The sequence below is a fragment of the Silurus aristotelis genome, assembly GCF_946808225.1.
Source record: "Silurus aristotelis genome assembly, chromosome: 21".
NCBI lineage: Eukaryota > Metazoa > Chordata > Actinopteri > Siluriformes > Siluridae > Silurus > Silurus aristotelis.
This window is the reverse complement of record NC_139594.1, coordinates 15,882,147-15,895,081: the sequence shown is the minus strand read 5'-3', so window position 1 is coordinate 15,895,081 and position 12,935 is coordinate 15,882,147. Positions and strand designations below refer to the sequence as shown.

The following is a 12,935-nucleotide window of genomic DNA, read 5'->3' as shown; positions in this document are numbered from 1 at the left end:
GGGAAGAACATTGCGTCATAGTGCAGGATAAGCCATGATACAGTGCCCCTAGAGTACAGGCCTTGCAAAAGGGCCCAAGAGTGACAGCCTGGTGATACTGGGCCATGACCACTTGATCTTCTAATCAGTAAACCAGAACCACATGTCATTCCATGTCATTATGTAATGTTAGTTATATGCCATGTCATTATCTTATGTCATGTTATGCATGTCATGCCATGTTAACATGTTATTAAATTGTCTGTCATTATGCCATGTTCTATGTTATTGTCATGTCATGTTCTATATCTTGTTATTATGACTATGTTATGTCATGTAATATGTAGCATTATATTTAATGTCATGTCAGTATGCTATGTTCTCTGATATGTTATGTCTTTTCTTGAGGTCATGTTATGTTCTACACTTTTACACCTGGACATTAGATGTATTTCTGTTCAAGATTTTATTTTACAAATGATTCATCCATTTTTCACGTTTGCTTTTTCACGTGATCACATTAACATTAAGTAACTGTTTAGGATTCTACCTGGTCTTCACAACCTATTTTTTTACATATTGCTCTTATCTGAATATGTGTTTTCTGAATATGTGTGCTGATTCATGTATTTATTCAGCATAGTTCATATTTATTTCTATAACATCTAAAATGATTTTACAAGCCATAAAAATCCATATTTCATGTCTGGTGTAAGAAAATGTTTTCTTTTTTAAATATTAATTATAATTTTATAAATGTATTTAAATTATAACATTTTATTTTGGCAAGATACCTCATTGAATTTCTGAGCCACTGAACAAAGTTTTGTGCTGTTCCCTGGAACAGTCCCATTTATAAAGTTGCTTATCCTTAGTCAACACAATAAAGGTTGCGCATGGAAAAGCAGTGACCTTGAAACAAACTTGTGGTGATGAGCAGGTGGTTCAGACCAATCACCCATTGGATTTGTGTAATCTGTTTTGCAGATTACACAAATTACTCAATTGTTTTATACTACAATTTTTCTTCAAACCAAAATGAGAAAAAGGTGATCATCATTTACATTCAGTCTGAAGCCAATCTGTCAGTTCCACTTGATTTAAAATTAATACATCAAACCAGGGTCTCCTGGTGCAAGATTACCTGATGGTGTATCCTATCTCCTCGCACAAATCTATCCCATTTCCATGTCATAAAAGTTTAATCATAGATCACAGAAATAACGTCTGACAGCAGCACAAACTGTTATTGCATCGATAATTTATTAGAAGCTCATTAGCTTTCTGATGTCTGGATCTGAAAGTGCCATTGCAGGGAATATGCAGTCAGCAGTGTTGGTATCTCAGGGGAAGTGTACCGCCACCTACCAGCAGCCACATAAAAACATTATTTTCGCTGCAAATTAAATTGTGCCAATGTGTTTACCTGCCAAACCATTTGAGAGCTGCCAAACCGCTTTTTAATATAAAACCATTAACCTTTTGGAGACTTGCAGAATGCTGCAAAAGATTTCAGATAGATGTTTCTCTGTTTGTTATTTTGCGTATGGCTGGTTTCAAATAATAATAATCTTTCAAAATAATCACAAAAGGGATTGTCAAGATTTTCTCTGGGGGGAGTTACAAATGGAAGACAAATTACACTAGAAATCATCTCTGCTTGTGCTGCGGGGGACATTTATATTTGCTGGAATGTTTTTGGGTCCAATTAATTCAACGTTCTTCTGTCTGATCGTCCTTATCCTACAATAACACTTTGCTGATGGGACTACGCTTTCTTTTCCAGGATGATGCTGCCCCCATTCATTTTCAAACAAACAAAGAGCTTCTGATTAAATGTGAGTTTGCACTGCTTACATTTCTAATTACATTTGGATCAAATGGAAATGAATGGGTTTAGGCAAAGAGATTGAAAAATAGCTTTAAATGATCTTGATTCTAGCTACTAGGACACCCATGTTTAATTCAATCATCTTAAATGATTTATAATCCCACTATCTCGGGTCACCCAGTAGAGGACGTGTTCCCCTTTTGCTAATATGCTTTGTGACAGTGTCTACTGTTTGAAAAAATCCAATTGAGGGCTCACTGGTTGGTTTAATGAGGATGAAAAGTGATGTAAATCATATGTTATGACCTTTTCTTCTGATGAATTTAAAGTACTCTACCAAAACCATCAAAACACACTCATTAAGTAAAACTCGTGTGTAAGGATGATGTTCATTGTGCACTGTTAAAGAGATCTTTTAGATGGATTTAGCCTCTAAGCATGAACTCAGAACTCCACCTTGTGGCTGCTTAAACCAACAAAATACAATGCAATGACTAAGAGCAAAAAAGTGGAAGAAGGTTTTCTCCAGTGAAAGTCACCAGGTTTTATCTTCTCAAAGAACTCAGAGGACCATTCCACGGTGCAGATTTATGTTCCTCTCTTGCGTATCTACACACCGTTTGTATCACTGTACGTACTGAATCACAGACTCTAGATCAGGGGTGTCCAATACAACGATCAGTAGTCACAAAGGTAGTGTGGGTACATTAAAAAATATATATATATATATTTATTTATTTATGCATTTTAACTGTAGGTAGATCATTTTGACTTGGTCATTTTATAAGTAGCTCACATGCTGAAAAGTTTGTGCACCCCTGGTCTAGATTTAGATATAGATATAGATATAGATATACTCAGTATAACAGACTCAGATTTTAGGGGTTAAATTCCCAATGGACAAGGCAATCCTGTTTGCATTTGTTTATTTAAAACATATTCATCCCACTTCCCGTGGGCTCACCACCTGCAGGAGGGACCGTAAGGGACGGTGCTGTGAGGATTGGGCAGCAGTCGAAGGCGGGGCCCTCGACAGCCCGATCCCTGGACACGGAGAAGTTTCTGGGGAATCTGCTTAGACTGCTGCCCCCGCGACCCGAATTACGGATAAGCGGGAGAAGATGAAATAAAATGAAATGAAATATTCATCCCATCAATTACATGACCAGTTCCATTGTCTTTAGCTGACCAATGGTCTCAGTAGACAAATGCACCAGGAGGTGCTACAGATGCACTTATTAAGCTGCATGCATTAGAAGATGGATGGTTTATTGCAGTCCATAACATACACTTTTCTACATGTCTTTAAATGGCATTTATAGTCTCCAAAGGCCAGTTATGACAAGGTCTATTTTATTTTTGCATGTAGATTAGATTTGGACTTTTGTATGTGATATTTGGATAATGTAACTTGAGACCCATCAATTTTACTTATAGCTGTTTAAGTCTATAGATCAACAGAAACTTGCCTATGTTTAAATGTCCTAAGTGATCAGGATTTTAAAAAAATCTTTTTTTTATTACCATGTAGATAAATCAGCATCTGCATTAATTCACTACATGCTTAGTATCATTGGCTAGTAGTGTACAGTATATACTATACACAAATGCATTGCTACTTGTGTATATACCTCCGCATCATTCCCAGATTTGATTAATAGGCATAGATTTTTTTTTTTTTTTCTACTACTAACTAATACATTATTTGCTTTAATCCACATTGGATTTTCCCCATTAGTATCAGAACTGCTAAATACCGTATCACTAACTATATTCATATCCAAAAAATCTCAAATAATATCTAATTGCAACTCCACAAAAATGAAAAAAAAAAAGTTTGGGCAAAGATCAGTCTGCATCTCATACATAGAAGGCTACATAGAATCAGACATCTGCAAGAAATACACACAAAATACAATAATGTATATGAACAAAAGTATTAAGACACCTGACTTTACCCACCATGTCATTCTTACCCAAAATTTTGGCTTAGGAAGTTAAGGATGTTTTGCGATGCTGTAGCATTGCATTTTTCCTTCCCTAGGAGACCCGAATGTTCCAGCATGACAATGCCCCTGTGCATAAAGTGACTTCCAGAGAGAGGAAGATCTTCAGTGGCATTGGCTAGAGCACTGACCTGAAAGCTAGTGAACACCTTTGGGATAAATTGGAACGCTGACTGCACCCCAGGCCTCTTCACCTCACCCACATCAGTATGTGACTTTTGTCTGTATAGTGTACACCAAATGATTACATTTTATATGGGACTGAACACCAGTCAAGCACTTCTGGAAACAAATCAGTAAGGATATTTCAAATTTTCCAAATTGCTCCATCCTACTGCTCTTCTTCACTGTGCTACTCACTTCTTCACATACATACATTATCCCATAAACATCACAAAGTAAAATTTAATCATTTTTCCTACAGCACTAGCCATTGCCAAGAAAAGCATACTAGCATACTAAGCAAATGGCAAAATATAATCACACCTAATAATCAACTACAATCGGAAAAAAAAAAAAAAACTCTACTTCAATTTAAAAATATTTGGACTACAGTAATACTTACAAGAGTATTTTCCACCCTTGGTAACAAGGTTGTAAACACAACTCATTAGATTTCCCAAAATTCCAAAAGATTTCCTAAATATTATATCATGATTAATTTATAAAAAGGTATATATAATCATGAGTGCTTTTGTTTAGTTTTACTGCACAGGGACATTTCGCTTAATGTATCACCCCCCAAAAATTTCAATTTAGTCTCATTAAAACTCCTACTACTGAAGTGACAATACATCAGCAGACAATACATTTTTCACGAATATTACTTATTAAATACATTACAATAAATAGGAAGAAGAGAAACCAAGAGGAATGTATAAATCCTTGAGATTGAAGTCGCTAGCCAGGTTGCTGCCATGCTATCGAGTGGAGGGTTTTTTTTAAGAGCTTGCTGCAATATATTTTTATTTCTATTCATGGAGCAAAAAAAGATTTATAAAATAAATGTCAATTTTAAATGAATTGCGAATATTGTCAGTTATTCTGTATTAATTTCAGAATTTTTAATAATTCAAATTGTGACCTTTTTAAAATAAACCTTAGATCTAATTTTTATCAATATAAAATAATGAGTATGTGCAAAAGGTTTTTTTTTTTAAAGACACTTTTATATATGCTTTATAAATTTGGGTTTTATACAACACTACAGAGACTTGCACAGTAAAAAAATAAAAATAAAAAAAAAAATGTACAAAACAAACATAAAATATACCAGCAGGCCACGCTTGTGAAATATCACATTTACAGTAAAAAGGTAACATAAAATTTCAGGAAACGATCATACAACTTGCAACATTATATTGTGTGAATATATATATATAAAATGTGTGTTTAGAAAAATATGTCTAAGTTAGAAAATACTATATAATTTATATATTTGGTTTTTTTCCATAAACTTTAGAAGACTGCCGGTTTCAATGTAGGAAATATGAACTCGGACATTGTTATTATTTCCACCGCAGCCTCCATAGGAGAACTTTTCACAATGCATGGAGGTCACGTCGAAGGAAAAAAAAAAAAAAGTGCCTGGAAATGCATCCGTTGGAAGGCAACAGATTCTGAGAATGTCTGCAGAAATAAACACAAAAAAATAACTGTCCCATGTTAACAGGCATCAGGTATTACATTATAGTTGTGTGCAAAACTTTGGATATTCTTCACGAAAACAAGGAATTCTAGTTAAAACTAAAACAACACAATGTGTTGCTTTTACATGGGATACTTCAAGATCACAAAATGGTCCAAATACGCATGTTAATATTAGTTAAAAAAAACTTTTTTTTTGTATATTGTCTAATTGATTTAGACACTTAAAAAAGTGAAAAAACTACCTTTATAAAAAAATGTCGTTTAAGTGGATCTTAAGGATCGCTACAATAGGATGACGTAAACATTATTAGCATAATCAAATATTGAAAAAATATATATATCTTGAAAACAAAATGTGAAGCACTCTAGATTCTCAGCATGCTGCGAATATAAAGCATGTGCTTACACTAGCACATCCTGCTGAAGATATAAAGGCGCCAAGCATTACAATCTTTTTCGGAAAATTCGCCCACTCTGCTTCTGTGGTCTGCTTTCTGAAAAAGAGCCAAATGAAATATTTACTACAATAATCTTGTAACAATAATTTAAAAAACACACACGAAATTCATCAGTAATTAGACACTAAAACATTCCACTTACTTTTAGTGCAAACACTCATGCAGCTTTCCATAGAGACAAAATTGTTGTTGTTTCCGCCACTTCCTGTATACTCAAACTGCTTGCATGTTTTTTTGGAAGAGTCGTAGTAGAATCTTGGTATTGAGGCACTGCCTGTTCCTTTGTCTGAGTCACCTTGGCAGATCACAGGCATAGCTGCAAAAAAAATAAATACAACAGTTAAAAAAATAAACATGCAGCCATTATACTTTATTTACACAGTGTGTGAAGGGGAGTCATGTTGTAAAGTGTTAAGAAGTCGTATTTTCTGGGATAATGGGTTAGTCTTTAATACGTGCAATCTTCGATGTTAAACCTTTAAATTCATTTAACAGCATCTAAATGCTAGACAGGTTGAATCTGTTCAGAATCCCTGATTTATGGCGAACTTTAACCTTTATTGACCTGCTTTTCTGTTCATTTTACTCTTCCGCCCAATATCCAGCTATTAAGCTAATAAGTCTCAAAACCCTAATGACTAAATAAAATTGATCAATATTCCTAAACCATAAACCAGTGCAACCCTTCTAATGATTTGAACCCTTCTCATGATTCTCTGTGAGTAAACCCAGACCATACCCTGCAAAACAAACAAATGCAACCTCAGCATGTTTTTTTGCACCAGCCCAACAGCCTTTACTACAGTTAAATGGTCATTGCTTAGAACGAGGGATAAGGAACTCAAAATCTGATGTTTGCATACACTTTTGAGGACTGCAGTATTCCATGCACGAGCTGAACTCTTGAAAGTTGTTATTGTTTCCACCACAGCCTCCGTAGGAGAACACTTCACACTTCATGGAGGTCATGTTGAAAAAATAGCGCCTTGAAATGCCGAAGCAAAGACCTTCATTTCTTGGAAGGCGACAGAGCCTGGGAATTTCTGCAGAAAGAAATCAAAAGCATGTTTCAGAATCACTGCACACATCAGTCCTGCTTTTACAGACATCATTTTGATTGCATTACATAACTTTACATATCCTTTCAGAAAACAAGGAATTCTAGATGTTAACTGGTTTCACAAATGGTCCAAATATATTTATGTTACGATATTGCTGTTGTCTTTGTTTTTTATAAATATTGTTTAATAGGCCCACACTCTCAGAAAATAAATGAACAAATGCACCTTTAGAAATGATGTAAGGTAATTTAAGTGGAACTCAAGGAATCTCACACAAAAAAAAAAAAAAGGTATGACACCTACACTTTTTAAGGAAAAAGTCAGTGATTAACGGAACAAAACATATACCCTTGATGGACATATGTTTTGAACCATGGCAACTTAGAACAGTTGCCATGGTTACTAAAACTCTGATTTCCTATACCACTGCAACTACTTTAGCACTGCCTCTGGTTTCCATTTACTATTTTTCATTTATCTAAAAAGTTTAGTTCATCAGCCAGGATTTGTTTTTTTAGAAAGTCCAAGTAGGTGAATTATTGTAGCTTGGAAACTTTTGCATTTTTACCAAAACTTTGCAGAATTAGTGAAGTTTTATTTATTTATTTTGTGGGGGAACTTGGAAATTATTCATAAATAACAGTTCCAACATTTATCAAATTAAGTCATTGTATTAAAAATAAATAAATCAGTGGATATATTCTTTTTCATTTATTTTACTTATTTTTACTTAAAAAGCTTGTTTTCTTGGAACGTTTCAAACTTTTTCAATTAAACTTTGCACAAAATCTTGAGTCACTTGTAAACTTTGCCTTTTTTTTTTTTTTTTTTTTTTTTTTTTTTTTTAATAAAGCATTTTTTTTGCATGAAATTTTTTGCAACTTGAAAAAATTTGCAGCACACACACACAAAAAACACAAAACACAAAACCACACAGGAACATGTAGATTAAGGGTCTGCACCAGAGCTCAGTACCCCACCCAGGTGTTATCTAACTAACGAGAGCTAGAAATCGTTTGGAACAAACTTAAGCTGAAGCAGTAGATGTTGATCTCTCTGATCACTTACTCGGAATCCTGTAGCAGGTTTTATGGCATGCCACATTAGACTTGAAGTTATTGGCGTTTCCATCGCAGCCTCCGTAACTGAACGGCTCACACTCCTGGGTGAGGGTGTTGTAGTAAAACCGGGGCACGTCCTCCAAACACGGTCCTTCATCCACTTGGAGAAGGCAGATGTCTAAAAACGATGGGGAAAAAAAAAAGTTTGTGAAAAGTTTTCAAACACGGAAACTCGAGTCGTGGATGCGCAGAGCGCGTGCGAAAGCATGCAGCTTCCAGAGACAAAGAAAGCAGATATGAACTTACCCCTGGGTGATGGTCTGTAAAAGACTGCTCCATTGATGAAGCTTAGGAGCAAAATGCATGCGAGAAAGCGTCCCTCCATCGTTCTGCTGGCTGAATTCTGATCTTCAGAGATGGACGTGTGTATGTGTGGAAGCGCTTTCCTTCATTTATAGCGCACTCTGAGAGGTCCGGTGGGAAATAAAAAAAAAGGGCGGTGACTAAACCCCTGAATCTGGTGAATCAGACCTGTTGAGTATCCAACTGAGTCTCTGTCTGCTTTGTTTTCTTTAATATCTCTGTTTTACGTCGGTACTTGCGTTGACCAGATTTCGAGAAGATGAGGGCGTTTTCAGGATGACCATCTTGCTCTTCTGCTCTCTCAATTGTTACATATATGTTTTTGTTCATTGATTTCTTTGTGAATTCATATGTTCATGCAATGATTGTTAATCTCTATACAACCATCCCAAAAAAAAAAAACATCAAGAAAAATCATCACAGGTGTCTACTGCAGATACCATTACAAACCATTAAAACCATTACCGAATGGTTTCTATTATATATCGTATCTATAGCAGGGGTCACCAACCTTTTTGAAACTGAGAGCTACTTCTTGGGTACCCATTAATGTGAAGGGCTACCAGTTTGATACACACTTCTGAAAGTACAAATTTGCTCAATTTACCTTAAATTATGTTATTATTAATAATGAATGATATTCATCTATATCTACTCATCTATATTTTAATATTGTCGTGTTCAAATTCACACCAATGCGAGTGTGATTTTAAAAAAGAATAACAACAAAAACCATGTTGGTGACCCCTGATCTATAGTATCTCATGTACATCATGAAATCACTAGCGTCTAACCAAAGACAACACTGTGAAAAAGTCCCAGGTTCTGGATGAATTCATATGTTCACACAATCATTGTTAAGCTCTCTATAGCAAACAGAAACCATTACAGGTTTCAAACCATTAAAACCATGGCCAAATGGATTCCTTTATATAAAGCGTGTTCATGTATATCACCAAACTAAAAACCCCTGTGGAATCTGGATGCTGAAGTCTAGTAGAGTAGATACTGACATGTGACTTACAAGTTACCAAATGGGGTCTATTGGGTTTTGATGGTATCCACTAGACATATAATATATCATTAAAATTCAACAAATTACCGGTAGAGACCCAGAGGGAGCAGGACATCTCCATTACAACTAAAACAACTTCTATTAATTTTAAAAACATTATAAATTATTGAAGTTTTTTTTTTTTTTTTTGTGAAGCTGTGCAGTTTATTGAAAAAAGGATATTGATAAAAAAAAGTAAATAAATAAATAAAAAAATTAAAAATCACACAAAAAAAAAAAAAATCACACAAAAAAACCCCCCCAAAAAACCCCCCGAAATTAAAAATCAAGGTTTCAGATAAATGTGGCTTAGTGGCATTGATGGTTTAGTGGTTAACATGTTTGCTTCACACTGCTGGGGTTGTTGTTGTTTTCACCACAAGCAGGTGGCTTCCTCTGGGTACTTGCACTGACACCCAAGTTGTCTGGTTTGTGCACATTTATGCCCTATTAATGACCCTACAGTACCTTCTGCCCCAAGTTACTTGGATTTAGTCCTTGCAACCCTGCATATGATAAGTGTTATAAAACAATTAATAAAATGGCTCAAACAAGCTGATGAAATAAAAGGTAATAAAAAAATACAGTCATAAAATCAATATAACCATAAAACACTTCAGTCTGATAATCGTTTTTCTTCAGTAAGTGCTTTTATCCAGGTCAGGCTTGTGATGAATTCAGACCTGGAGTCAATTCTTGTAGCACTGGATTTAAAGCTGGATAATTCAACTGGATAGAATTTTCTTCACTCCAATTCAAAGTACAATTTTAACAAATTATCAGTCATTCATAGCTTTTTCTTGAACTTTTATGATTTTGGCAACATCCTTCCCCTCTGCCATCTCATGCAAAAATATTACCAACGTTTCAAAAGGCTTTTGAGGTCATTTTATGATTTTCTTTTGCATGTTACGCATTTTTCTCGCATTTGACGGTTTTGTACGTGAACCTGCCCTGGAATATTTACAAAGCTTTTAATAATCTGAAATTTTTTTTTTTTCTGCATAGTTTCAGCTTGATAAGCAGTGTACGTACCAACCTTCTGGACCATTTCTGATGAATACTTATGCAGTTATGACATGACTTTTCACTTTTTTCAAGTACTCGAGAAACCGTTACACAGTATAAAGGAATGCAATCTAGTCTTTACGCAACGTTTCCTCTAATGACTATGCCTTTGAGTTCCTTTTATTAATATTATCATTAAATAAGCTAACTGCTGCTCCTACCACACACAAATCTGACAAACACCCTAACCTTAACCTCACTAGCAGGAAACCAGTCCCAACCCTAGCCCCCCATGTTTTCCTTGTGTAGATTTCCTCTGGGTTCTCTAGTTTCCTCCCAGACCAGGATAAAACATTTACTCTGAATAAATGAATAAGCAAGTACAGTAAGGAGAATAATCGATGTTTAAGCGCTTGGTGCAGGGTTTTTTTTTTTATTCCCTGTATTATTTATTTTCTTTAATAGAAATTGTTGTTGTGATAGAAATGTGATGTTTAAATAGGAAGTTATTTTTAATTGGTTAAAAAGTCTCTGTTGTCTGTTAAAGCAAAATCCCTCACCATAGCCATAAACCCCTTGCAGGATCTTTGTAAGTGGCTCAATTGATGTACTGAGAAAATATGTTTTTTTTTGGACTTGAAAACAAGGGTGTGATCGAGGCCAATGTGTTTAAAGTGTTTGTTAAGTAAAAGTTAAATATGTTGACATTCCCCAGATGTGATGTCAAAAGGATAGATTTCATTATGTTTGTGGTCACTGATCCGAGTGCACTCCTTTCTCTAATGGCTCCTGTGGAAATACATTTGTCATTTAGAATGATGACGTGTAATCCAGCAGGACAGGTTGGGGGTAAACACAGATCAGCTTGCTTATCATTGTAATTTGTAATACAGTGTCCCCTTGACCTACATTTTATTCATAATATTATCATGGCTGGTAGAACCTGGAAAAATTCAAGAAAACTACATGCAGTTTAAAAAAAAATAATGTGACGAGTTGTAACATAATAAGCAACTGTTTTCTATTCTATATATTTTAAAGCAATGATAAGAGTGTTTGCTTTAATAGGATTATGAGCTTGAAGTGTTTATACAGATTACTTTATAACCCGGATTGTGAGAGAGCTAAAGGATTCTCTGTCCGTCTTCAGGGGGAAGAAAACTCACCGTCAGCTGGAGTAAGTGTGGGCTTTATTACTCACTTCATGTAGATGTAAATACTTTTGCAATTAATTTTGCTTTGACAGCAGTGGGATAGTGTGCAATGGAGTTATAAAAATGTGTATTTAATTCATTTTCTTACAGAAAATGCCGGTTATAGATGTAGAGAACCTAACAGACTTGGATAAGGCTAAAATGGAAGTAGATCAGTTGAAGCAAGAGGTGAAGCTGGAAAGGGAAAAGGTGAGAACATTGTCTACTCATATGCTAGTTCAGAATCTTACTGGTATAGCTAATAAATAATAGTTAACAATACTATATATATATATATACACAATATAAACATTCTCACACTAATATCCTGCTTATTAAAAAAAAAGTCTGAATGCTGTTTCTAGAACCCATTTATAAATTGTTGTGAATGCAAGTCTATGCCATTTCATTGTATCATTACAGACCAATAGCCTTTTCAGTATTTTATCTCTTATCAATTTCATCATTGTAGGTGTCTAAATGTTGTGAGGAAGTCATGGAATACATACAGAGTGGTATGGATGAAGATCCTCTGGTCAAAGGCATCCCAGAAGAAAAGAATCCATTCAAGGAAAAGGGTGGATGTGTTATTTGCTAATGTGGACAGAATAACTGCCCTCTTCCTTTTGACAATTTAGACTCTGATACCGCACACGGACACCTGCTCCTCTTTTATCTTATCCAGAATCTTCTCTGCTGCCTGAAACAGAGAAAAGACAGTTGAGAATATAGATGCTAAAATTACTCTAAATGACACGGATATGAACCGTCTCACATCTTCCTGTGTGTTCCCCTTTGAAGTGGTATAATAAAACAAATCATTTTGTGCAGTGGTTGTCAGATTTTTTGCATGACAGGATGGTTTGAACATCAAAATGTTCAGAAGCCCCTTTAGAAATGTTTATTGTGAAATGTCCTCAGTGTCGTCATGCCATGTCCATTTATCTGCGTGGATGTGTAATATGTGTTGCATACATATATGTGTGCAAGATCTCTGGCCTGGACACTGTTTGCTTCATACTACATTCCTATGAAATTTCGATTTCATTTGATATCGATTCATTTTCTATCATTTCAGCACCAAAGATTATGTCAGGTTTATATTAATATGCGTATTTTGATATGGTATAGTTTCTATGGTAGCAAATACACATAACAAATGCATCAGTAGTAAATAGTTTCACATTTATCATTATTTGACTAAGAAAAACAGAATTGTCGGAAGGGTACAGATTTTATTTAGGGATACATTTATTTTCTGTCTGTCGAAT

At 35.0% G+C, this 12,935-nt stretch overlaps 2 protein-coding genes across 2 annotated transcripts; one reads left to right on the top strand and one right to left on the bottom strand.

The window, feature by feature from the left end:
- Nucleotides 1-5,102: 5,102 nt before the first annotated feature.
- tfpi2 (tissue factor pathway inhibitor 2) lies at nt 5,103-8,790 on the bottom strand. Its single transcript, XM_083523833.1, has 6 exons — nt 8,353-8,790; nt 8,054-8,224; nt 6,788-6,967; nt 6,067-6,240; nt 5,873-5,960; nt 5,103-5,445 (listed from the first exon to the last, which is right to left on the bottom strand). The coding sequence occupies exons 1-5, from the start codon at nt 8,429-8,431 to the stop codon at nt 5,911-5,913; spliced, it is 654 nt and encodes a 217-aa protein (XP_083379959.1). The 5' UTR covers nt 8,432-8,790; the 3' UTR covers nt 5,103-5,445; nt 5,873-5,910.
- A 2,737-nt stretch (nt 8,791-11,527) lies between these two features.
- On the top strand, nt 11,528-12,494 carry gngt1 (guanine nucleotide binding protein (G protein), gamma transducing activity polypeptide 1). The gene is made up of 3 exons (XM_083523866.1): nt 11,528-11,648; nt 11,776-11,874; nt 12,137-12,494. The coding sequence occupies exons 1-3, from the start codon at nt 11,544-11,546 to the stop codon at nt 12,260-12,262; spliced, it is 330 nt and encodes a 109-aa protein (XP_083379992.1). The 5' UTR covers nt 11,528-11,543; the 3' UTR covers nt 12,263-12,494.
- Nucleotides 12,495-12,935: the final 441 nt, after the last annotated feature.